Here is a 26,296-nt window from a genome sequence, read left to right as displayed (position 1 = left end):
GGAGACAGAAGGAGAGAGAGAGAGAGAGAGAGAGAGAGAAGAGAAAAATATATGAAATGAAAAATGTTCAGCTGGTAGTACTGGTTAAAAGTTTTAACACACACACACACACACACACACACACACACACACACACACACACACACACACACACACACACACACACACACACACACACACACACATTCTCTTAGCCCTGTCTACCTGCCCAGCTGTGCATGCTGACTGATATATTTCTACATGTTTGACGTCTAGACTCTAGGGATCAGTGTGTTGTGCTTGCTGGTGTTCATGTACTGTTATGTTAAGTTATGCCAGACTGTGTGCTGCTTCTATGCTAGATGAGTCGTCGTTAATTAAACTTCACGCTATTGCAATGCCAGGTGTGTTTCGTGTGTCTGTGTGTCGGAGACGCTCCACACATCCAGTGCGGTCTGGACGTCCTCCTGCAGATTTGAGCAAATACAGATACTATGGTTCCTCATCATCATCGCATAATTATGTCATACTAGATATTTTTAAACCAAATATTAATGTGAAAATGACCCAAATACTAGAATGGAAAAGTTGTACTAAAACGTGTGAATAAGGTTATTTGTCCACGTTTGTTTGTGGTAGTAATAGTTTGAAGTGGATCGTCATTATGTGTGAGTTTGGAGAGTTTGTTATGCAAGTTACTCTGAGTTCTAACTCCCCAATCAGCCATACTGTGCATTCAGAGTTCACAAGCGTGAATGTGTGTAGCTTTCTAAGAGAGGGTGTGTGTCCCAAGGTGGACATCTGGAGGTGACGGAGGGTCGTCACCATAGGGACACACAGGTGGCTTCGCCCAGCTGACTGGGGGTGTGGAGTTATTTTAGTCCATGACCACCTCAATCTCCTTACAGTCAACCCAACAGTAGCCTAAAACAATTAAAAGGGATTAAGTCCTTTCCCTGTAGTTGTCCTTTCTCTCTCTCTCTCTCTCTCTCTCTCTCTCTCTCTCTCTCTCTCTCTCTCTCTCTCTCTCTCTCTCTCTTTCTCTCTGTTCTACTGTTTATTTGCTCTCTCCAGCATTCTTCTGCATGTTGGGATCTGTGGTTATAAAATGAGGGGTTCTTACAACTACACTCTGAAGGGTGGCTGCTCTCAAGATAGGAAGTGGAGATAAGAAGTGAAAGGAAGTGTAGAGAGGAAGTCACAGGAAGTGAAGATGGGAAGTGACAGGAAGTGTAGAGAGGAAGTCACAGGAAGTGGAGATGGGAAGTGACAGGAAGTGGAGATGGGAAGTCACAGGAAGTGGAGATGGGAAGTGACAGGAAGTGGAGAGAGGAAGTGACAGGAAGTGGAGACAGGAAGTGACAGGAAGTGGAGACAGGAAGTGTAGTTGAGTTTGAAGTTTTGTTTGGTCTTACATGCCTGACCCGACTACACTGCCAAGTTCTACACTCTCCATTCTCCGCTTTCCTTTTTTCTACCTCTCTCCTGTTCCTCTTTTCTCATCCCTGATCATCTTAGTATTCACCTCTTTGTCCATCCCTTCTGTCCATCACTGTGAAACCTTTCCTTTCATTTGGTCTCTTTTATGGGAGGTGGTTTGTTATTCATCCTCTTCTCTGGGCTCCAGGATGCCAGCGCATGTGGAGCGTAGAACAGAAAACGTGACCCACAGACGCCCACGTTGGCTGAGCTACACGTTTCTGGCTCCAGTGACGTTACATAGCTCTATTCAGGTCAGAGCAGGATTAGGAAGCTCTTAGCATGTACAGAGGGGATGGAGAGAGAACGAAAACGAGAGAGATAGAGGGGGAGAGAAGGGGAGAGATAGAGGGAGAGATAGAGTGGGAGATAGAGGGAGAGATACATTATTATTACTTTTATATATTTAAAGAGGTAAGGCCATCTGTAGAGAAGATTTTTCATTGGTTAATACACCCAAGCCAAAAAATGTGTATTGTCTGTGTGGCTTGACGGTAAAAGCTGAGTTCTGACTGTAACTTGTTATTTGGTTCGAAAAGGGTCAACTACTACTACTGATAAAAACAACAATAACAACAACAACAACAACAATAATTATTATTATTAACTAGCATATTTGAAGCAAAGAAAACTCTCACAAAGGCAGACTCCACTCACCCCAACCCCACCTGCCCACCCGCCCAAAATGCAGCTTGGTGTAATGGTTGTGTTCATGGACTCCACTTCCACCGTCACACAGACAATCTGTAAAGTACACAAGAACATCTAAAAAGTAGAGAAACAAGCAATCAAAGGATGTAGTAGTTACAGATGAAGGACACTTCCAGTCTGCAACCACATGAGGGCGCTTAAGTTGCATTGGTTTGTATGAGACGGGGAACCGTCTCGTACAATGTCTGTCAATGTGCTGTCGTTTTTTACTAAAATTGTTTACAATCTTTGTAACGTTTAAGTTAAATGTTTTTCCATCTCCATCAGTCACTATTTTCTTTAAAAACGAATGGAAACGTAGCCGATTTATGACTAAGTTTGGAACTATTTCCTTAATGTTGGGAAGTCATTTCTTACCGCTGGTCACACTTCTCGTGGTTCCCCCCAAAAGAAAACAAAATCACTGAACACCGCACAGGAAACATTACTTTCAAATTTGGATGTATAACAGTACTGGAGAACATAAACCCTATCTATGAACCCTATCTACCCTATCATAAACCCTATCTATAGATCTATCTATCTATCTATCTATCTATCTATCTATCTATACTGGCTGACGAAAACAGAGCTCAACTTGTTCTGTGGCTTATTACAACATGTTCTAGCGACTATTTCCTGAGGCACCTTCAAATACACCAGTCTCCAAATACTTGACTCATTTCATTTTTTAATGAATGTTGTGACGTTGTCGGCACCGGGGAGCGAGTTTGGTCTTTATTCTCCGCATCATATCATATTTGGGCGATTAAACACACTGAATAAACAGCAGACGTAACTCAAAGGTTGCCTAGTGACGAATGCTGCAGGTGCGCAGGCGCAGTACGGCTCGTCGCACTGAAGGGGCAGCAGGTACCAGACACCTGTGGACTCCACTAGTGAGGAGAACAGAAGCGGCTGTTATATACAGGTGTATATAACAGGTGTGGTGATTATCATAAGTGGGTGTTTGAGAGGTGTGATGTGTGTGTGGAGAGGGCACATGAATTACACCACAAAGAATAAATGCTCAGATAACGTTAACGTTGCTTCCTGCGGGGGATGGATGGATGGATAGATAATTACTTTATTATTATAGATATCTTATTGATCCCAGGGGGACATTTCGGAACAAGTATACTGTTGTACTATCTAGAGAGGCTATTCTAACCCAGTCATTGGCCCATGGACGTAATTTTGTAATAAAAAGTGGGGGGACATGGATTCGTCGCTATTTAAATATTTGGTTTTAATCATAAAAACTGGGGGGGACCAAACCCGGCTTTTGAAAAAGTGGGGGGGACATACCCCCCCCCCCCCATTACGTCCGTGCATTGGCCCTTTAGACAATAAACTTTGGCAAGTCGTCTAAATCTCATACAGTGAAACGGGAGACACGTGTAGCCCAAGTAAAGGTGTTTGGAAATTCACTATGAGAAAAAAAGGTAAACATGAGAAGAGGCGCACGCGTAGCAGCCCTGCAGACAGCGCGTGCACGCATCATTTCACGTAAGAGTGCTGATGTCAGTCGTGCACTTGCAACACAGATGCATCATCACATCGCGCGCAGGTCTGAACGAGTGTGGACCCTCCACGACAGACGTGAATAAATGCCAAGCACGGCTAATGTTTCAGGCGTGGCATTTCCCCCGGACTTCGGCTATCGTATAAAACGAGGAGAGAACACAGCCTCGTGGCTTAGAGTGAATTCTCCGCTTTAAGAGTTGAGGACTACGTTTGTGAGCAGGACAGTCGATCGGGCTCCGGTCTTCTCCATAATGTATCTCAGATACATACCTGTATGTCTGGTTCTGCTGCTCGCGATGGTGCAGAACACCTGCGGGCTCTCTTGCTTACCCTGTGACGACCTGAAATGCCCCGAGATCTCCTGCCCCGGCGGCAGAGTGCAGGATCCGTGCGGCTGCTGTTTGGAGTGTGCCAAACAGAAGAACGAGCTTTGTGGCGGACCTTTCCACACACGCGGCAAATGTGACCGTGGGCTGGAGTGCGTGAGGAGGGGACTCTTCTTTCACGGCTCTAGAGTTTGCCGAGGTACCTCCCTATTCTCTTATCTTGCAATTTACAAACAGCTCTAGGCAGCTTAAGCAGCACTGAACGCTTTCTAGAAATGAAAAGACTTGTAATACAAAACGTACCTATTTGCTAAAGCAAGCATTCCCGTAGGTGACATTCGCAAGGCGGAGACGTCCAGGTGTTAAATGCACCTTCACGCAATGGTGCAAATGTTTGCGTGAGCTACGTTTTTCCGTTTTAGCCGGCGGCGCCGTCAGACTTCACAAGCCGAGTTTGTCCTTTGTTTGAACTTGCCGCTACGTACACTTGTTGATACACGAGAGGTTATTGAGTTATTATTAGGCTCCAGAATTAATGGGAACAAACAAAATTAGCTGGTTTTTTTCTGCTTGTGACCTGCGAGTTGAATCGTGTGCAAAAAATAAGAGAAAGAAAAACCGGCTACGTCAGTAGCAGAACCCGTTCCGGTTTTACGAGGCCTCTGGCGTTATTTTTTATTGGGCCTCTGGCGTTTTGCCTGAAAAACAATATACACGAGAACGCATTGCTAGCGGCAGACGTGTCCTGACTAACTGTTATTCACCTGATGAAGCACAGCTCATAGTTTTAAGATTAGTCAAACTGTTTTCTAGAAAGCCTGTAGGTTGTAAACCCCATGACATTCATAGGCAAACATCTGATGTCGTTTCCTCGGCATACATAGACAGTGCATGCAAGACACTAGTATAAACTCGTAAGAGGGAAAACAGGACGTCTGCTAAATAATGTGAATGTAATGCAGATTTAAAACGTTCAAACGCACAGTTATGACCTTGTGTAATTAGTTGACACATTAAATTCACAAGAAATGACTGGTGTTCGTGGAACAGAAATGACTGGTGTTCGTGGAACAGAAATGACTGGTGTTCGTGGAACAGAAATGACTGGTGTTCGTGGAACAGAAATGACTGGTGTTCGTGGAACAGAAATGACTGGTGTTTGTGGAACAGAAATGGCTGGTGTTCGTGGAACAGAAATGACTGGTGTTCGTGGAACAGAAATGACTGGTGTTCGTGGAACAGAAATGACTGGTGTTTGTGGAACAGAAATGACTGGTGTTTGTGGAACAGAAATGACTGGTGTTTGTGGAACAGAAATGACTGGTGTTCGTGGAACAGAAATGACTGGTGTTCGTGGAACAGAAATGACTGGTGTTCGTGGAACAGAAATGACTGGTGTTCGTGGAACAGAAATGACTGGTGTTCGTGGAACAGAAATGACTGGTGTTCGTGGAACAGAAATGACTGGTGTTCGTGGAACAGAAAGATCAACTTGTTCTGCTTTCTCCTTCCCTTCGGTCCTGAAATGGTACCTGTTTCATGATCTGATATCTCCAATACCATCACTGACGTGATACAGCACGTCCAGAAGACAAAGCAACACATATAAACAGTAAGTGTGTGTGTGTGTGTGTGTGGGAGGGGGATTAGTGCTTGACATGATGAGCTAAACTTGTACGCTGAATATTTCTGTTGCCTCCAGCAATTGACTACTGGTTAAAGCACAAGGCCGACGTGGCCCACACACGCTGAGCGAGATCAAACATGAGCGTTCTACCAGGTGAGTAACGGCACCAGTCCACACTTGCACCAGTCGTATTCAAGCTCGGGATTATTCATTTTCATAAAGGACACTAGAGTTCTAGTGATGTATGTGTGTGTGTGTGTGTGTGTGTGTGTGTGTCTGATCAGCGTCACTAATGATCCTGCCCTCTCCACAGGGGAAGAGGCAGAGATAAGTTCTTTGGGAGCAGAGGGTGGAGGTCTCTTCAGGAAGAAGGTGGAGGTCTCCAGGAAGAGGGTGGAGGTCTCTTCAGGAGTTCTTCTGTATTATATTTCCCCCAGCTTTTTTTCTCAATTACCAAATTCCATTTCTTCTATTTTTTCAGTTAATAGGGATTTTATTTACATATTTTAAATATATCATGGATGCATTTTTGTTAAAATAAACAAAGTATTCAAACATGTATAATAATTTTCTTTCAACATAGCACAAGTTATACACAAGTATAACACCCTGCTTCCCCAAGTGTCTGTCCTGACTGAAGTCATCCAGTGCTTCAGTAAATGACACAAATGCTATTTCTGTAGATTTTATCCAAAATATATCAGAACAGGATCCCAAATATCATGAACGGCATTCACATTAAAATGTAATCAACATGTCAAGCAGTCTAGAGATACATGTCAAAAAAACCTCCAGCAACACGTTTGTTTATCTGTAATCCACTATAATGAAACATTTCCTTGTGCAGAATATTAAACATGCAGTTTTTCTTAGATTTGTAGACCATATTATTATTAGGTACCCAGCAATAATCGCCAGGGGTCCACACTTACAGTATCTGTTTGCATTGTCAGTTGTCACTATGACCGCAAAAGAAACGAGAACTGTACACTCTTCAAAGCCCGTAGATTGAATGATACATTTATCTGGTGTATAAATTTGAATATTATGTAAACACGTCCTGTGAGGAACGTAAACTGGTTTCACTTCCTAGAACTTCAGAAGCATTTCAGAAGGTCTGGGTGAGAGGTGAAATGTGTGAGAGCGTGTGAAGACGGTCAAATACGTGTGTCTCACGCTCAATGCGTGAGAGTTGGCAACTCTGCTACTATAAGTACACAATTAAAATGGTAATGTTTACTGATAATGTTGGTGATAGAGAAGGGGTATGTTGGTAATGTTGGTAATGGAGAAGGGGTGTAATCAGGGCTTAATTTGAGCCGGATCCTGCCGGAACAGGATCCGGGAACTCTTTCATTTTGAAGGGTGCGTTCCAGGAACTGTCTGCCTCGATCCGGTAACTTTCAAGCCTACTAATTATAAGTTATGAAGAAATCTGTCTGAGTTGAACCAATTAATTGAACAAATAATTCTATAAAAGACATTTTTAAACACAAGATCCACATTCCTAAATCACATAAGAGCTCTCCTTTTTAGCGATGTCTTTCCGTGTCTCCCCTATAAAGCTAGTTATACTTTTGTGAGTGACCGTAGCGCGCGACTCCGCACACCTCGCGCGCGTCACATTCTTTGCAGTGTCCTCCTGAAACGATATGTGGTAGTATAAAGAAACACCCCTCAAACACAGGGGGAGGAACATTTACCTGACCAATTTTAATGTTGTATTGTGTTTCAGATTTGAAAAGTGCTGGAATTTAGGCTAAAGTACTTGAAAATGCACTTAAAATGCACTTCTGCAATTAAAACACTTATAAAACACACGTAAATAGTTCTGGAAGTTCTGTTTACTGGGAGCAAAAACAGTCCGAGTTTCGAACGTAACATGGACGTGGCTTCGGTCTTGAGAAGAGGGTGGAGTTGGATGTGGGCGGGGTTGGATGTCCAACTCCGCCTTCCTGCAGGCTGCAGCGAGAGGCCTCTCGCTTTGTCAGTTATCGCCGATGGGGCGTGGCTAATGAAGAGACGTCTGTCTCTCGCGCGATCCGTGCCACTAATTTGCATGAGAGATAAAAAAACAAATAGCACGCAGAGTAAATAACCTTCTAACCTTTGAAAATCAGTCCCGAAAACAGAGCGCCGATTATGCACACAGTCACAAACAAGACTGACCGAGTGGTGTGTGTCGGTGGTCAGAAAACAAACCACAATATAGCCGCAAGCGGCGATTGGCGGGTTCACACACCAATAGGCATTTTGGCCTCAATAGGCAAAAGGAAGCCCAAAAGGTCCTTTAGACCTAAAAGTGAAAAAAAAGCTGTTTGGGTTTGGCCAGTGTGTGCTCTACAGATGTAGAGTGTGATGACATCTGTGTGTGTCAGAAAGGGAGACACAAAAATAGCACATCTGGCTATGGCTGCATCTATGTGAACAGTATAGGAAGGCCTGCACTTGTCTATACATGATTGGGCCTGTATATTACTGACAGAGAGAGATTGAGGGAGCCAGAGACTATGCTTAGTTAATTCACTCCTTGTACACGTAGCACGCCTAACATGACTGCCTGTGTATTCAAAGTATGAATGTAGTCTGCAAAGCCTGGCATGACTGACATGACTGGCATTACTGACATAACTGATATGACTGGCATGACTGGAATGACATCACTGGCATGACGAACAAAATTAACATGACTGATATGACTGACATAACTGGCATGACTGTAATGATTTGAAGATTTGACTGACATGACTGGACTGACATGACTGATATGACTGACATGACTTACATGACTGGCAGAACATGACTGGCATCACTGACATGACTGATATAACTGACATGACTGGACTGGCATGTCTGATATGACTGACATCACTGGTATGACTGACATATACTATACATATACTATAGATATGCATACAAACTATACATACATTTAGGTAGAAGTGTGTGTGTGTGTGTGTGTGTGTGTGTGTGTGTGTGTGTGTGTGTGTGTGTGTGTGGTAGTATATGTATTCAAACTATGACAACATATACTAATACATACATACATAAGTATACATAGAAACTATACATACATATAGGTATAAAGGTGTGTGTGTCTGTGTTTGTGTGAGAGAGAGACAAAAAAGAAGCCAAATATCAGTTTGTATAAGCATGTGTTAGTCACTGAGATATGGGTGGGTATGGCTAGGGAAGTGTCAATTGTGAATGCTATAGGAAGGCCTGCTTGTGCCTGTATGTGTGTGTGCCTGGTTAATAGACACAGAGAGATCTAGGTAGCCAGAGCAATGTTTACTTAGGGCACAGAGATGGGAGGGGGAATGTGGGTGAGAGTGTGAGAGAGACTGAGAGTGTGAGTTTCAGCTTGCGTGCGTGTGAGAAGGAGAAGGTGACAGAGGGACTTTACATGCATTCTTATGCATTGTATATAATACTGCACTGTAGAGCCATACGATAACCGATTTAGATGAAACTTGACAAATTTGTTCAGGATGGGATTCTGAATGGGCTTGTGCATTTTGGTCAGAATTGGGTAAAATATGAAAGAGCTTTAAGAATATGAATTTTATATGTATCGATGCTGTCCATTAAAAAAATATTTAGCAGGTATAAGTGTCCTCAAATCCAAAATCTTTGGATTGTTTTTTGATTTCACACTCTGTAGAGTATTATAAGACTTTGCTTGACATGATAGTATGAAAATCCTAGGAGGAGTATGAAAAGTGATGATTTCAAACTATTATTAACTGTAAATAAACTGTGCATTTTTTAATAGGACATGTAATGGGAAAGTTGTTCGCACTACTGCAAGGAATCAAAAGAGTCCAATTGCATGTTCCCAAGTGGAATTATGTAGGGGATACACTTGCTTTTTTTGCAATAGCGCCCCCCAGTGGCCAATCGACACCCGGCTGGATTATGTCATAGGGGGCGTGCACTTGTCCACACCCAAGAGGTTTCGTGCAGATCGACCAATGGTAAGCCTGTCAAACGCGTGCCGATCACTGATTGGCCGATTACGTCAGCCATTTTGGAAGTATGGCATGTCTGCTTTAGGACCTGGTTTCCAGAGGCCCATAGATGATGTCTGTCAAGTTTCATGTGGATCGGCCAATCTGAGTGCATGGGGCAAATTTTTGCATGTTATAGCGCCCCCTAGCAGGTGAGGTATGGCAACCACTGCGAGCTGCCCCAGACCCTCACACGGAAGCTGTCTGTGAAGTGCCATCTCATTACATGCAAGTTTTCTTAAGTTAGAGTTCCATTTGTGCAAAATTTACTATTGAATTTACGCCCCCTGATTTGATTGGCTTATACTGACTAGGTAGTGAAGAAATTAGCATTTTTGTTGGATACATTTTAAAGTTCAGACTCTTCTGAACGTTTTGATACCACATATGTGCACGTATGTGAAAAATCCAGGGACTAGTTCGCGCTCAAAGATGTGTGTGATTTTGCACATTATGCAAATTAACTCGAAATCTAAGTGGGCGGAGCTTAATGGTTGTATATTAATTGTCCTATTGAATTTAGTCAAGGAATGCATAGGAACTGGAATTTTGGTTCTAGGACCTACGGTGTAGGAGATATGGACAAAAAGTCAATATGGTCTGCTATAGCGCCACCATCAGGCCAATTTGGGGTCCCTGTATGGGAATCTGGTCCTTGGAGGTAACTGAACCTTTTTGCCAAGATTGGGTTTTCTAGGCATTACGGTCTAGGCTGCACGATGCATTTTATGTCAAAAAATGGGCAAAAGAATAAGAAAAATAAGAAAAATTACAATAGGGTTCCCACACTATGTGTGTGTGAACCCTAAATATTCAGAAGAGAGGGTGTGTGTGCAGACCGTACATGGAGTACAGTTTCAGGTGTCTCTCAGGAACCCAAGCATTAAAGAAGATCCAGGCGTGGTCTACCCTCCACACGGTGCAGGCTGTTGGACACCCGACTACTCCGTGATGTATCTGAAATGCTTGCTGGTTTCTTCAGTTCTGCTGGTCTTCGTGGTGGAGATCCGGGCGCTGACGTGTATACGCTGCTCTGATTTCACATGCCCGGCGGTGCCCGACTGTCCCGGTTCGGCGGTGCCGGACCCGTGTGGATGCTGTCTCCTGTGTGCCAAACAGAAGCAGGAGATTTGTGGCGGACCGTACGACTTGTACGGGCCGTGCGACAAGGGACTGCGCTGTGCGGGGAACATGACTGGAGGACGCTGTGTAGGTCTGTATAGATGTCTCTCTTCCCATCATTTAAACCGTTTTGGTTGTGTTTACTTACCAAACACCTTCAGTAAAGTTTTTTTTCAGACGCCATCACGTTGAAATGTGTAGCCATTCATGTTTTAGATGTTGCTAAATAATTATAAAAATAATAGGAATAAAACAAAATATATCCTACAAGTGGTTGATCCTGGAAACTCATACAATCATGCAGAAGATATCATATTCTCATTTAATCTTCAAATTCCGTGTAAATACATGGATCTGCACAGCGGTTGCGCAAGTGCGTGGTGTCAGGTAGCCTGTGTTTAAGGTTATATAATAGTTTAGGGCCGGGGGCTCAGACGCCTATACTTCATTAACAACGAAACTTTAACACATAAAACCTGACATTTGAAAGGTAACCTATTAAAGACCATCTTTAATTTTTTTTTGCCTAAAGGGTCACTGACATCTCGATTCTATAGAAGCAGGACATTTTTTGTTTTGTTTTGTTTTTGGTTTTTGCTAAATATCTAGTCGTGTCTGAAACCGTCCTGTGGAATACTTTAAAGGTGGAACAAGTTATTACAGTATCTGCTGGATGTTCCGCACGGCCGATCCACTGCACGCGGGCCGGTGTAGCTGCGTTTAGGATTCCTCGAAGGAGTTTATCGATCGAGCAAAGTTCAAGCTCATCAAGTCTGGGCTGGGCTGTTAATTGATATGATATTTTAGATTCAACAATAATGTTGTAATAGACACCAATCAGTTTATTGTGTGTTGTTCTCTTTGATCTTCTGTGACCGTCACTCAAACATCTTCGACTGGGTTAACAATCCAGAAAGAAAAGCAAGAGATAAGGTAAGGTTAAAATATTACACACACACACACACACACACACATACACACACACACCTAATCTAAGTTGGATATTCTTCTACACAAAGGACCGCAGGCTGAAGCGAAGAGACAGAGGACGTAAGCGCGGCGCGCACTCCGCGGGCACGCAGACGGTTCCTCCACGAGCAGAGAGGCGTGGGGATGTGGTCGTTACACGAGGCGCGGCAGCTGACCGCTACAAATGAGCATCCTTCCTTTTCTTTATCACTTAACAGAGGGAACACTTTTAAGCTAGTGGGTATTATGTGTTTAATTGAGTCTATATTTGTACTACATTCAACTATATTCATATACTGAATTATCTAACACTGTATCTTCGCCAAGAGTGGCGCATTCCGATACTGTCTCACTATTGCATGGTCTTGAACGGTGTTCTCCGAAATATATATACAGGCCTATTTGTTTAAAATACATATGTCGAACATGAGTTAGTTATGGTATATGGTTTTCCTGTTTTTCAATTTCGTATGGTAAGTTTTATTATTGTAAAACTCAATACACTTACATATGGTTATTATTTTGGTATGTGTGTTTCCAATATTTTTTATAGGCTAAATTATTTATAAACTGCTTGTTTTTATTTCAGGCTCTGTTAAATATAAATTTGCTTAAATGAGAAAACGGCAACACGTTTAACTGACGTAGACTATAATTTACTTTCAAACATGTCTGAAATATAAAGCTCTCAGAGAAGCATCTACTCATTAGAATATGTCGCCATCTACTGGTAGCATACCATGACCATCTTTTGATCGATTATTACCTTCACAATATCTAAAGAAAATTACATTTTAACAACTCTGAATTCTTCAGTACTGTGTACTTGTCCCGATAGTATGCAGTAAATTATAGTATGCAATATGTGACAAACACAAACCATACTACAAGATCTCATGAAAACACGAAGGTCCAGCCCACTTGGGACAGTTTCTCTGCCACTGTTGCATGATGGGATGCAGACCTCCATGAAGGTAGGTGTGTGTGTGTGTGTGTGTGTGTGTGTGTGTGTGTGTGTGTGTGTGAGTGTGAGTGTGAGTGAGTGAGAGAACCTTCCTCATAGTTGATGTGCAATATGTGATTTGTAATTACTAGTATTACAAAACCGATGACTTGAGTAAGAAACATCCATCATAGTCAAAGGCTAAATGTATGAACACCTTATTAATCCATCACAGTATATCAGGTCTAGAATGGAACCAGGGCTGGACTGGGACAAAAAATCGGCCCTGGCATTTTGGTTTAGACCGGCCCCTCATAATTAGTGGAGCACAACCGACTTGCAATTTATGTATGTGGGGTACGACATGGGGGAAAAAATAATACAAAAACTACTGGTTAAAGTCATTGGATTCAATCTTAGCATTATTATATCACAACCACTTTTATGATTTTATTGAAATCATCTCTAATATGTAGCCTATTTTCTGAATTTCTCCGATTTAACAGTTCAATTCTAATTCTTCAGGTTAAAGGTGCTCCCTCCTTTAAACAACTATAACATGTATTTGTATCTGGCTACAAACAAAGCAGCTTTATGACTTCATGCAATGCAAACATGTCTTAAAAGCATTTGACATCGTTTTACTCTTATTCAGTGTGGGCGTATCTTTTGCTAATATTACTTTTATATTTTTTACACTTACTGTAGTCATGCTTAAATGGCAAAGCTTTTATTTGTCAAGTCAAGTCAGCTTTATTTTTATAGCACATTCAAAAGACATCCAGTGTCGACCAAAGTGCTGAACAAGAATTAGAGTTGCATAAAGAGCAACATGTAAGCTTTAAATAGAAAATTTAAAACTAGGTTTAAAAGGAAATGTAAAATACACATAGAACATAAACATAGTAAAAACACATATGACAGAGATTCAAATGTAAAATGCTCAAAATTCAAAAGCCTGTGAAAATAAAAAGGTTTTCAAATTGCATTTAAAAATATCCACAGTAGCTGATTCCTTTATAAAATTTGGAAGTGTGTTCCATAATTTGGGAGCTGCAACAGAAAATGCCCGGTCACCTTTAAATTTTAGCCGAGAGCGTGGAATGTCTAAGCACCACTGGTTGGAGGAGCGTAGAGCACGAGGGGTTGAGCGAGTATGAATCAAATCAGCAATGTAGCTCGGAGCCAAGCCATGAAGGGCTTTGAAAACAAACAGTAAAACTTTGAATTCTATCCTGAATTTTACTGGGAGCCAATGCAGTGATGCCAGCACAGGAGTGATGCTTTGTCTTTTACTGGTACCAGTCAGGAGACGTGCAGCTGCATTTTGAACCAGTTGGAGGCGTGATAGGCTCGACTGACAGATACCCAGGTATTTATCATTTATAAGTTTTTAAATCTGTAATTTTACTTGTTTTGAGTGCTTTTTAAAACATGTTGAACCACAGCATAGAGGCAAATTCAAACTACTGTGCAGCCTTTCAACACACCTTTAACCTAAATATCTAAAATGCTATGATAGCCTAAAATGGACACTTGCTGCTCATCCAACACTTCTCAGTCTTGCCCATTTGCTATTTTATCAGAATCTGGCGCATGGCTGCCAGATTTTGGGAAGTATGCAAATACCAATGAATATTGATACTAATCAATCGCCATTGCTCATCATTCTCATGTAATAAAGTCCCTGTGTTATCCTAACGTTACTACCTGCTTACGTACTACACTTTCCCTCTCAGTCTGTCCCTCGGTTTCTCTTTCACAAGCCTGCATCTCTGGCTGCTGCTCTCCCTGTCTGCTGCTGCTGTCTTCACCTACAGAGGACATGGAGGCTACAGCAGCGAACATGTGCCTTACGTAGTATACACAGTATATTACTGAGAATCATTTAATACTTTAATACCAATAACATTCATAGTACTGATGTAATTAGTAAGATGCAGTGCTAGTATTTTGTTTAACAATTCTTTGTTACATCTGTCATAAAAAGCCAAATACTTCTATAATGTCTTGTGCTTCCAGTAGATCACATTCTTCATGAAGCCGAAGGAACTCATTAGCTTAAAAAACGAGTAAATGTTACCCAAAAAGACCACCATCAGATAAAGACCACCATCAGATAAAGATCAACAAAGGGCTCACTCAGTCCTCAGTCTGCCCAGTGTTGCCTAGAGGAAGGTTTGTTTCTAGTGTTTTTGAACTTGACATGCCACCTCCAGTGTTGCCAAATGATCTTGTTTTGCATTCCTGGTTCCTCTCTAAAGGTCTCCCCATCATCTCCTCCAGGGAGTCTTCTAAGGAAGAGTCATGCTGACTCCAATAAAATCAGATTTAATTCACCTTTGAACTTTTCAGGAAACACTGCTAGACACCTCTGGATACAAAAGGTATCAGTAAAATAGTTTCAGATCCTACAAATATGGCCACCAAACCTGTACTTCTAAACAACCAGATAACACCACAAAAACATCTTCAACATGATGATTTTAAATAAGACAAACATGTCTCACAGGTGTGGTGCAATATTGCAGTTGTACTAGTTGCATGAAGTATTAGGAAACAGTGCTGTTGCCTTGCGAAACAGATCTACAGTACATCTGTCACTAAAACCTGCAAACTATGTGTATCACAAGAGGTCATCTTTAGAATGGGACCGCAGGAACATGAGAATCTCCAAAAATACATGAAACAAAGCTTGTTTTGCCTTTTGATTCCTGGTTCCTCTCTTTCCACATTTATTGATCCTGATGGAAATTGTGATCCACAGGGGGTGTTTCCTTACGCTGGTCACCACGATTCTATAAAAAGCGACATAAAGTCAAATTTAATTGAACTTTATGATTTTCAGGAAACTACGACCTCTGGATACAAAAAGTGATGTCATGGAGACAAGAAATTATAAAAGCACTAAGCAATATTAAAGTAAATAATTAAGTAATGAATGTGATTGCACTGTGGACATGATAAAGATTAAATTTGATTCATTCACAAGTGTATTAGACTCAGTTCTCACAAACAGGTGTCATGGAAATTTGGACTTTCATAGTGAGCAAGAACAGTCAACAGCAGATGGGTATGGTATCAAAATAAAATACAAAGTTTATTAAAGACAAAAGATAGAAAAATAGAAAGATGGATCAATCCAGACATCTCCGTTACACACACTCAAGAGCGTCTGCAAGAGAAAGCAGCCCCCCTCACAGACCATAGTTTTATACTATTTATTCCAAATAACCTAGTATTATTTTTTTTGTAAAAGTGTCTCTTAGTAAAAGTGGCCAGGTCTCCCTTGAAAAAGAGATTTTCAATCTCAGATCTCAATGGGATATTTCCTGGTAAAATAAAGTTAAAATAAAATAAAAAATAACACAATAAGGTAGCCCATGTTGTAGCCAGCCAATTATAGCTTATGAGTCGAAGAATCTCCTCTTATGTAGGAGGGTGAATGGAAAAATATCACAACCGTTGTCTTCAAGTTGCATTTACATAAGTCAAGTTAGAGCGTTAAAATACTTACTATCCTCACAATAGGACAGGCCCGTAGCCAGGGGGGATCGAAGGGTTCGTTCGATCCCCCCCCGCCCCCGCACCCTCCCTCCGTACACACATGCCCCTCAAGATAGGTAGGCTATTCAATGAATGAATTGTTAATCTCCGGTGAATATACAGACAAACAAATAAGGACAGCAACAACAAACTCACAACAAACTTATAACAGTGTTGCCAACTCTCACGCAATGAGCGTGAGACACGCGCATTTGACCGTTTTCGCACGCTCTCTCGCCATACATCCGATTTCTCACGCTGAAAAAAATCTAGTTTATTTATCTTCGATCTACATTCGGGTTTCCATCCAAACCTTTCGAAAAAATAATGCGCAATTTCCAAGTTTCGGCAGAAAAATATGTGAATTAAGCCTTGTTTCCATTCATTACAGTTATGCGAATAAACTTTAGATCACGTGAGAGGACGCCAAACAATAGTGGTTTTACGTCCATCTGGCAGTTACGCATTTTTGCACGTTGAGGTTGTGAAACATTTTTTTCTTTTTCTTTTCTTTACATGGAGAAGTTAAATTCAATTTTTGCTCTCTCCAGAACTGTTTTTGTATGCATTTGCCATCTTTACATCGCGATCATGTACAGAACCACTTGACTTGAGGCATGATACGTCATCGTTTATGCGAAAAACCCTTTTCCATCCAGTTTTTCCGAATTTTGGCGATGCGATAGTCTAACTTTTCCACCTCCTCCTAGCGTAAACATCTTTTTGCGATATTTGGGGCTTTTTTCGAATTTTGATCTTTTTCCATCCAGCTTTTTTCATGCGCATTTTCAAAATGCGCAAAAACTCGGTGGATGGAAAACCCACTGAGTTACTAGTTCGCTCTGGCGCCAACCACTGGCGATCGATCGCTACAGGCGCAGCATAGAGGAAACATATAAGACATAACCCCCCCCCCCCCCCCCCCTTCACTCCACTTTTGGGGGAAAAAGATCCCCCCCCATCACAATGCTGGCTACGGGCCTGTAGGAAATACATGTTGGGTTACTGTTTCAGGCTATATTTTACTATTTTTGTTAGCCTATTTCAAAATGTCGTTTTGCTCGTCGTATTTTCAATATTTTAGTTAAAATACTACACACTAGGACGGGGCCACAAATGCTTCAATATCATTTAGAAGTTAGGTGATATTTATGAGACAGATCGCTGCAATCCAAACCCTAAAACATGAAGTTTGGATTGAAAGAAAAAGATTTAAAGTGTTTAAAACTCGAAACAACTATGCTAACAGTACAACTGACCCTCAGTGAGAGCAGATGACGCGCAGACGCGTGGACACTATAAAAGCTCGTCCTCCAGTCTTCAGAGAGGACCGTGTCTCCTGCTTGAAGACACCCGAGAGGTTTGGCCGGAGTGTCACTCGCGCAAGTTCTTCTCTTCAGATGGATCTCAGATTCATGTTCCTGTCTCAGCTGCTGCTGTTTCTGCTGGTGAAGAGCAGCTGGGCGCTTACCTGCGGACCTTGTGAGTCGTTTGAATGTCCGAAGATCAACTGTGTGGGTGGCACGGTTCTTGATCCCTGCCGATGCTGCTCCGAGTGTGCCAAGCAGGCGGGGCAGTCGTGTGGAGGGCCGTACGGGCTGGTTGGGACCTGCGACGCGGGGCTGCGATGCTTCACCCCTGCAGTGCCGTTTGGGAGAGAGCAAGACGGAGTTTGCGTAGGTCTGTACCCATATCTTCTCATTATTGTTTTACATGTATATTTTTCACTGCTTCTGGTTTGTTTTTTTACACCACTCTTTGGTTATATCACTCTCGTGGCCTTCCAATATATATAAAAACGAGATCATGACTGTCATGGTAAAAGAAAGATAACAATGTGTACACGTTGCACAAGCAGCTTCTCGCATGGGTGTGGTTTAGTTGATTGACGTATATGACGGTAATGATAAAACAATTTTACTTGTTTATTTATTGTTTAGGAAACCTGAACCCCTCGTTTATTACGAATCTAAAATTAATTTGAGAGTTGGACTATTATGAGTATTGTATAGACACGCCCACCTCGGCGCTGATGACTCTGCTCTACTGAATCAGGGGCGGGGCCTGTAGCACCTCCCAGTCGGGCATACTTTGATTATTGGTAATATCACGTGTTTCAGATTCTTCTGATCCGATGTCTTCACCACCACCACCACCACCTTCAAGTTCAACACGATACAATAAGTGAGACTGGTAAGAGTGTGTGTGAGAGAGAGAGAGAGGGAGAGAGAGAGAGAGAGCCTTCCTCATAGTTGATGTGCAATATGTGATTTGTAATTACTAGTATTACAAAACCGATGACTTGAGTAACAAACATCCATCATAGTCAAAGGCTAAATGCATGAACACCTTATTAATCCATCACAGTATATCAGGTCTAGAATGGAACAAAAGGAACTGGAAAATACAAGTAATATCTTGTTAGCCTTTTGTGATTCCTGGTTGCTCTTTAGAGGTTTTGGCTTTATCCGCTCCAGGGTGTGTTCATTACTCGGGCAAATGAAACTCTGTAAAATTGAGTTGAACTCTGTACTTTTCAGGAATCCACCACCAGCCTCTGCAGACCAACGTCGGTGATGTCACAGAGAGTCCAGGGGCACACAGGGCACAAACATTTCTTACATATACATATATATACCCGTGTACACTCACTATATTGCCAAAAATATTCGCTCACCTGCCTTGTCTCTCATATGAGTTTATACACCTGTCGCCATGGAAGTGATTGAAAAACCTGATTCTGATAAATTGGATGGGTGAGCAAATACGTTTGGCAATATAGTGTGTGCACTTTTGCTCTTGTTCATTAATCAAGATTTGTAAGCATTGCCCACACTCCTTCAGTATTTGACTTTATTACATTTCCTTTCTTATTTTGTCTGTACATTGGATTCTGAAGCAATGTTGAAATAATAAAATGATAATCTTGAAGAAATTCTGAAATAGTGAAGCAATGTTGAAATTGTAAAATGTTGAAATAATTTTGAAATTATCAAGACCATGCTTTTTTTTTTTTGTTTGTTTATTCAAATGTGTGTTGTGCAATCAAATGAAAGATAAGGTTTCAGAAGTCAGTGTTGTGTGAGTGCTGAGGTGAGTCGTAACCTGCTACATGTAGCTATAGCCGTAGTCTGAACTAAGCATGCTTGGATGTGTGAAGGGGAAGATTGCAGTGAGAACAAGTAATATGTATGTGATTAACTTCGTTTTGTTTAAAACTCGCATCTGCATTAGCAGAGAGGGTGACCAAATATGAACCAATCACAGCTCTGTTTCATGGGCATCCAGACTGCAGGTTCTGGTTTACCTGACTCCACAGCGCCCTCTTGGGGGTGCACTTGGAAAAAAATATATTTTACCCTGAAAGGCAGGCAAATTCTGACCCAGTTTTTTCACAAAACTCGTGAAAGTGAAGTGTGCCAACAGCTGACAAATGAAACAGTGAATCGGTTTTGAAGTCGTTTTCCTAGTGACCAGTTTCAGATTCCATGTTGGATCCGTTTTAAACACGGTCACTTTCACAGGATGGACCTGCTCTGTGGAGCATGAACTACAAATCAACCTGATAGATCTTGTGAGCTGCAATTGTAAGAAAAATATATATAAACAAAATTACTTTCATAAATATTTGCTTCTTTTTGATGGTAAAAAACTTACTGATCCTTTAATGCAAGTCCCGCCATTATCAAATAAAGCCAGTTCGTCTGAAGTTCCCAGCACAGTCCCATACACGAGCAGATTCCTGGGAAACTCTACAAATGGCAGGAGTGCAACCTCTAATTTGTTTTCGTTACCCTTCCATCATTTAGAGAATTCAGCAATTGTTGATCAAGAATGAAAATATTCCAAGAGCCATTTCCCATGAAGTTTTGGACCTCTGTCAAGGGACTGAAATTTCATAATTCCTGCATCACATGTCATAGTGGTCCACAGTGAAGAAATATAATAATCTGATTGGATCTTCTCCCATCTAGTCTGATTGGATCTTGTATGGTTAGTTTATTTTACTGACTTCTTACACAAGGTTTAAATTAAAAGTGACAGTTCTGTTATAAATATGCTATATAGCAATGTGTCCTGTTCAGTTCATTGGTCCTAAAAGCAGAATTAAGAATAATTACTTATTGGTACAAAGTTAATATAGCTTCACATAAAGGAAACACTGAATTGGTGTGCAAATACCTCAAAACCATGTGAGAGAAAAGACTGAAAGAAATGTGTAACACCTATTTATTACCACCATAGTATGAGAAATTTGGAAAATACAAAGATCAGCTTATTTAAATTTCTGAATAAGAAAAATAAACAGAAACATGAGGTTATACTGTGCATCACACGAGCAACAGGAGCAGAGGGCTAACACACAGAGAATGAAACATTCCAACTAAATGTGACTGTCTTGCTACAATTCGTGACAAATGCCGACCTGTGGAAAGAAAGGGAGAAAAAGGCAATGAGGGAAAAGAAAATAAAGAGAGAGGGGAAAAAGAAAGAGAAGAGAAAGAAAGAAGCCCTCTTCCTCAATTCTTTTCTTTTTCTCTCTTCTCTGGGAAACAGTGAGACTGAATGAGAGGCTGGTTTAGAACGCCCCCCTGTGGCTGCCTGAAGTTATAACAGGAGGAGCAAGATCGGCAATCACTGAGAAGGAATAAAAAAAAATAATAAAGAGAACAAAATTACCTCATTCATTTTTTTTGTAGGTTTGCTCTTTTTCCCCTAACAGTGGTAAAACAAGTAATATGTATGCGTCATAGAAAACAAAAAGGACAGCATATCAACAATAATAGTAATCATCAATATTATAAGTAACAACTTTTTAACCAATAGATGCTGGTCTGCAGTTGAATACAATTCTGCTTTGCTGATCACATCACCCACCCACACACCCACCAACACAGACGGAGCAAAACAAACAAAAAAAACACAAACAAACAAAAGTGACGTGCACACACACATCTCTGCCAATAGAGGGAGAGATAAGGGAGGGGTGGGCGGGGCTGGAAGGGCGAGGACGGGGATTTGGGGGTGTGGTCTGGGCGATGGTGGCCTAGGGCAGTTATAGTAGCACCCTGCTGTGGAAGTTGCTGCTCCCCTTAAGCAGACTAACCCCGGATGCCACCCATCTGTTCTCCCACTCTCAACAGCCGTGTGTGTGTGTGTGTGTGTGTGTGTGTGTGTGTGACCCAAGCTGGGCAAGGGTGGACCTCGTTTATGCTCCAATTGTGTGCGTGTGTGTAAAAATCTGTACATGTGTGTGTGTGTGTGTGTGTGTGTGTGTGCGCGAGCATGTGTGCAAAAGTATGTGTGTGTAAGCAAAGTGTGTGAGTAAGAGAGTGTGTGTGTGTGTGTGTGTGTGTGATCAGCAGCATCTGTTACATGCACATACAGGTACCCTACGCGTCAGTGAGACAGCACTATTAGACTGAAACACATTGGCCTCCCCGTCGCTGATATTCTAAACTCTACCAAGAAAGAGGGAGGAGACGAGTGGAGAGGGGGGAGAGATGGACAGAGAGAGAGAGAGAGAGAGAGAGAGAGAGAGAGAGAGAGAGAGAGAGAGAGAGAAAATGCAAGGAGCATGAAGGGGCGAGGCTTAAGCACGTTCCCCACGGATGCGACGTGCCAGCTGGATGTCTTTGGGCATGATGGTGACACGCTTGGCGTGGATGGCACACAGGTTGGTGTCCTCAAAAAGACCCACCAGGTACGCCTCACTGGCCTCCTACACACACACACACACACACACACGTCAGAATACAATGCTTTTTATTTTCTATAACAGGTGAAAAATCTCCTCTGTGATCAATAATGGGATCAATGATGCATTTCACAATTGATCTCCAACAGCTGGACATTCAAAGGAAATTCATTGTGATTAAAGTGCAGTTTTGTAGTTTCAATAGGTAATTACAAGATCACAACAGGTCACACACACACACACACACACACACACACACACACACACACACACACACACACACACACACACACACACACACACACACACACACACACACACACACACACACACACACACACACCTGCAGGGCTCCAATAGCTGCACTCTGAAAGCGCAGGTCCGTTTTGAAGTCCTGGGCGATTTCTCTCACCAGGCGCTGAAACGGCAGCTTACGGATCAGCAACTCTGTGGACTTCTGGTATCGACGGATCTCACGCAGAGCCACAGTACCGGGCCTGGACGGACGGACGGACACACACACACACACACACACCTTTAATACCACATGTGGAATTCTGTCTGTATGCAAACATTATCAGATCCAGTGTTTCAGTGTATAAAATTATGCAAAAATTTTGCTTGCTTTACATGTTACCTGTAGCGGTGAGGTTTCTTCACTCCACCGGTAGAGGGCGCACTCTTGCGGGCAGCTTTAGTGGCAAGCTGCTTGCGAGGAGCCTTACCTCCTGTCGATTTACGGGCGGTTTGCTTAGTACGGGCCATAGTTCCTCAGTCACCTGGGTGGGATAAACTTCAGCATGTCAATTTCCATCAGACAGCAGATAAAAAAAAGTAAAGTTATCATATATTTTCATAAATAAAATTCAACATAATCCAGTTACAAGGCAGCAATATGATCACATAAAGAACTCAAACCTGAATAAATAAAGGCAAAATATCACACTTGATTATTCCATAAAAACTTTATAAATAGTTATTTTAAATATTGTGCTTGTACACATAACCGAAGTGACATTCTGGCCCAAATGCTATTTCAGGCAACTTCCTCACACAAAACACGAGCCGTAAATAAAACGAACCAATCAACACTCGTCGAAAATGCATTTGAGCCAATCACGGGTCTATGCATATCATCAACGGGCCAAAAAACCAATCGAACGTCAGGTGCTCTCGCCTTGAGCCAGTAGCACTCAACCCTGCCGGTTGTGGGGGCGGGATCCGTGTCTTTTGGCCCCGCCCTAAACCGCAAGATTATGGCCGCAATTTGAACAGCAACTGTAGTAAGACCGTACGGCGGAGGGAAGAGGGGGACGTAAACTTTGAAATAAAATTCAAAATCTGCAGCGTGAACCGGCACAAGAATTTCGCATCATCAAAGTAGACAGTCTTGAGCAGCGAAGTAGCCGTGTGTGGGGATTTTCCGCCGCGAATTTACGCCGTACGACCGAAGTAAAAATGTACATAAAAGTGGGACGGATTTTCTCCTCCGACGACACTAACGGAGAGCCCGTTTCCTCTCGCGCCTCGCCGTCGCTTCTCTCGTTTTTCAGACGACGGAAATTTCTGCGGTTTTTTTTCTCCACTTAAGACGAGATATTTTCGCCCAAAAGTTTGACAAAGCGGTGAAAAAGTGTTTTACCGAAAGAAAATGGCGGTGCGCGGGGACACTTACCTCCGGTGAACGTGTTTTATTTCGCGCAGTGGAATATGTGCGGAGCTCGCCTGGCACCGTCAGTATTTACTATCTCACACAATGGGAGCGGAGCGGCCAGCGGCAAAATGGCCGCCGCGTCAATCACCCCCCTCCCACAATGCACCTGGATTCATTGTAAACATAAAATTTACTTACGCGCCTTTTTTGTTGTGTTGTCAAATGTGAGAAGTTTTTTTTTTGTTTTAGTTAATAACTTTTTAAACGCGAATAATAAATAAAATTTATAAATATTCGATTTTAATTGCGGTTTCCGCTGCCACGAGTTATAAACGGATTTTGTTTTGCTTTTCTTCCGCGTTTTCAGGCTGAGGTCATTCGGTTTAAGAGGAGAACACGGCGCCGTGGTCCCGTTCGGTGTAGTGAAGCGTTCTCAGTAGTCTTGACTTGACTTTAGGAAAGTAAATGAAACGAGAATAAATTCGGTAGAAACAATCTCGCCAATTATCAGTGTGTTTAATTGGATGGGAGCGAGTAGGCTTTAGTAGGCTACAATCTTTTTAAAAAAGTTGATTTGTAGTCGGAATTCTGTAAGGGACAGCTTTAGTAACGGGTTAGAGTAAGCTATCGATTTTAAACAATTTTATTAGTTGTTAATATAATTTTACAATAAACCGTCTCAATTTGCCAATTTTTAATATAAATAAAAGTTATGTTATACATTATTCATTTGCAACGTTTAAATAAGCAACCGAACTAGGCCAATATGTTAATGATCTAGGCCTGTGTAGTTCAAAGCAGGCCGTGATACTGCTAAACCATAGTTTAGGTCCTCACAGTGAGTTAAGGTTCAGTGTTCAATGAAAATTGAATTGAACGGATACTACTGCAGGTAGTATTCATAGTATCTATAGTGAATGCACTATAGGGTCTCTGCTGCTTTTGGTGACTGCACAGTCCTGGTGGTTTCTGTGTGTGTATACGGAAAGCTGTTACTTATATTTTAATACTATTACCTTTTGTGTCTATGAAACAGGCAGTGTTCAAGTGTTCAGATCGTGGTTTCCATGGGTCTCTCTCTCTGTCTCTACCTCCCCCCCCCCCTCACACACACACACACACTTTGAATTCCGTCTCTTCTACAAAGATAGAAGCCTCGGAAAAGTGAACATGTAATGAATTGCACATTGGATGATTTGTAGGGCTGCTATATTTGAACGTGACTGTCTAGAAATATGCTCTCATAGGCTTTTGGGACATTCACTTTCCTGTTGGCCTGCTCGAAGGTGTAAAGCTCCAGGCCTGCAGAATTTCACCTAGGGACCACAAGCTGTGGCAGTATGCCTCTTGACTGACTGATTCATTTATTACTAAATCACAGACACAACGCTCTCCACCTACAGCTGAACACAAGAGGGGAAGCATTGGCAGTAGGCATACAAAACCTCGTTCAGTCAAAGTTGATGTAGTCTACCAGAGTTTAAAGAATTTGGATTTGCGGAATATAATTCATAACGAAGTATAGAGGTGAAATTCATTCGAACTCTGTGTAACCTCATCTTACATCATCTTTCTTCATATCTCTCCGCCCACTGTATTTAAGTGCAATACATTTCTTGTACACCAGAGGGCACTCTGTCCTCTTTAACGAACGAATCATCGTTCGTCGGTTGATGAATGTTACTGCGGAAGAAGCCTTGTGTGCACCCTCTATCCCTCCATCACCTGGTCTACACTGTCCAAAACAACTGTCATGAAAAATACAAATGCCTTTTTTACAGTTTTCTAAATGTAATCTCATAGCAACTCTGACTTAAACCTGTGATCAATTTATCATCTTACACGTGGGGTATGTGGTTGTTACCAAAATAAAGGACTCACTTAAATCCTTGTTAAGTTTATATGGGTTTTATTCACATACATGAGTGAATGAACATACATGGGCTTCAGTTGCAGCACAGAAACAGCGCAGAATTCAGGAGGCTATTAGCAAGAGTACGTCGTAGGATATTGATTATTTCATACAGTTCATGACCACGTGGCTTTAAAACAGTCCTAGTCTGGTTAATTAGAGCAAAAGACTCTAACCTTAAGGCCCTTTACTCTCTATAGCCAATATGTTGCTTATTTATAGTCTTGTTTAAGAGGACTTTTCAAACAACTCCAATGTGGTCAATAGGATGTAGCTACAGTATGGTACAAGCAGTTGGTGCTCAGGGGGTGGTGTTTCAGCAGATGCTGGTGGTGTTTCAGCAGGGGGTGGTGTTTCAGCAGGTGCTGGTGGTGTTTCAGCAGATGCTGGTGATGTTTCAGCAGGGGGTGGTGTGTTTTTCTAATGCAGTGGGCCAAGGTCGAAGTTATATATCTCACATTCATACCAATTTCACAGTCACTGCGCTACGCTGTTGTTTGCATGTGTTGGGTGTACTGCGCTACGCTGTTGTTTGCATGTGTTGGGTGTACTATGCTCTGTTCATGGCACTCTCTTCACTCAAGTGGCGTAATGGGCAGAGCCTCTGTGGGATTAGAGTTAGCATTTGGTTAATTTCCATGACTTTCTAAAAAATTATGGATTTGATTGATTAACAGCAGAATCAACTAGCTAGCTAGGTTAGTAACTTAGCCTCAACAGGCTAGCCTGCCATGCTAAGACAATAGCCTGCCTTAATGGCTGAGTGGTCAGCACCAAACTGGTGATGTTTGTGTGTATTGTCTGTGACACGTCT

At 41.9% G+C, this 26,296-nt stretch overlaps 2 protein-coding genes and 2 long non-coding RNA genes across 4 annotated transcripts; 3 read left to right on the top strand and 1 right to left on the bottom strand.

Annotated features, from left to right (window-relative positions):
• Positions 1 to 3,704: 3,704 nt before the first annotated feature.
• Positions 3,705 to 6,500, top strand: LOC143488783 (uncharacterized). The gene is made up of 4 exons (XR_013124530.1): positions 3,705 to 4,200; positions 5,581 to 5,613; positions 5,704 to 5,781; positions 5,942 to 6,500. It is a non-coding gene; the product is annotated as an uncharacterized LOC143488783 (long non-coding RNA).
• A 3,980-nt stretch (positions 6,501 to 10,480) lies between these two features.
• LOC143488743 (cysteine-rich motor neuron 1 protein-like) lies at positions 10,481 to 12,383 on the top strand. Its single transcript, XM_076987619.1, has 3 exons — positions 10,481 to 10,851; positions 11,674 to 11,693; positions 11,780 to 12,383. The coding sequence occupies exons 1-3, from the start codon at positions 10,590 to 10,592 to the stop codon at positions 11,915 to 11,917; spliced, it is 420 nt and encodes a 139-aa protein (XP_076843734.1). The 5' UTR covers positions 10,481 to 10,589; the 3' UTR covers positions 11,918 to 12,383.
• Positions 12,384 to 17,544: 5,161 nt separating this feature from the next.
• LOC143488738 (uncharacterized) lies at positions 17,545 to 19,329 on the top strand. Its single transcript, XR_013124519.1, has 3 exons — positions 17,545 to 17,898; positions 18,339 to 18,411; positions 18,759 to 19,329. It is a non-coding gene; the product is annotated as an uncharacterized LOC143488738 (long non-coding RNA).
• Positions 19,330 to 20,430: 1,101 nt separating this feature from the next.
• On the bottom strand, positions 20,431 to 23,740 carry h3f3c (H3 histone, family 3C). The gene is made up of 4 exons (XM_076987598.1): positions 23,592 to 23,740; positions 22,554 to 22,695; positions 22,260 to 22,413; positions 20,431 to 21,940 (listed from the first exon to the last, which is right to left on the bottom strand). Exons 2-4 carry the CDS (start codon positions 22,679 to 22,681, stop codon positions 21,812 to 21,814), a joined length of 411 nt encoding a protein of 136 aa, XP_076843713.1. The 5' UTR covers positions 22,682 to 22,695; positions 23,592 to 23,740; the 3' UTR covers positions 20,431 to 21,811.
• Between the last annotated feature and the right edge of the window lie 2,556 nt (positions 23,741 to 26,296).

This window comes from Brachyhypopomus gauderio, unplaced genomic scaffold, assembly GCF_052324685.1.
Source record: "Brachyhypopomus gauderio isolate BG-103 unplaced genomic scaffold, BGAUD_0.2 sc54, whole genome shotgun sequence".
NCBI lineage: Eukaryota > Metazoa > Chordata > Actinopteri > Gymnotiformes > Hypopomidae > Brachyhypopomus > Brachyhypopomus gauderio.
The sequence above is the reverse complement of the archived record's forward strand: the minus strand, read 5'-3'. Positions and strand labels throughout refer to the sequence as shown.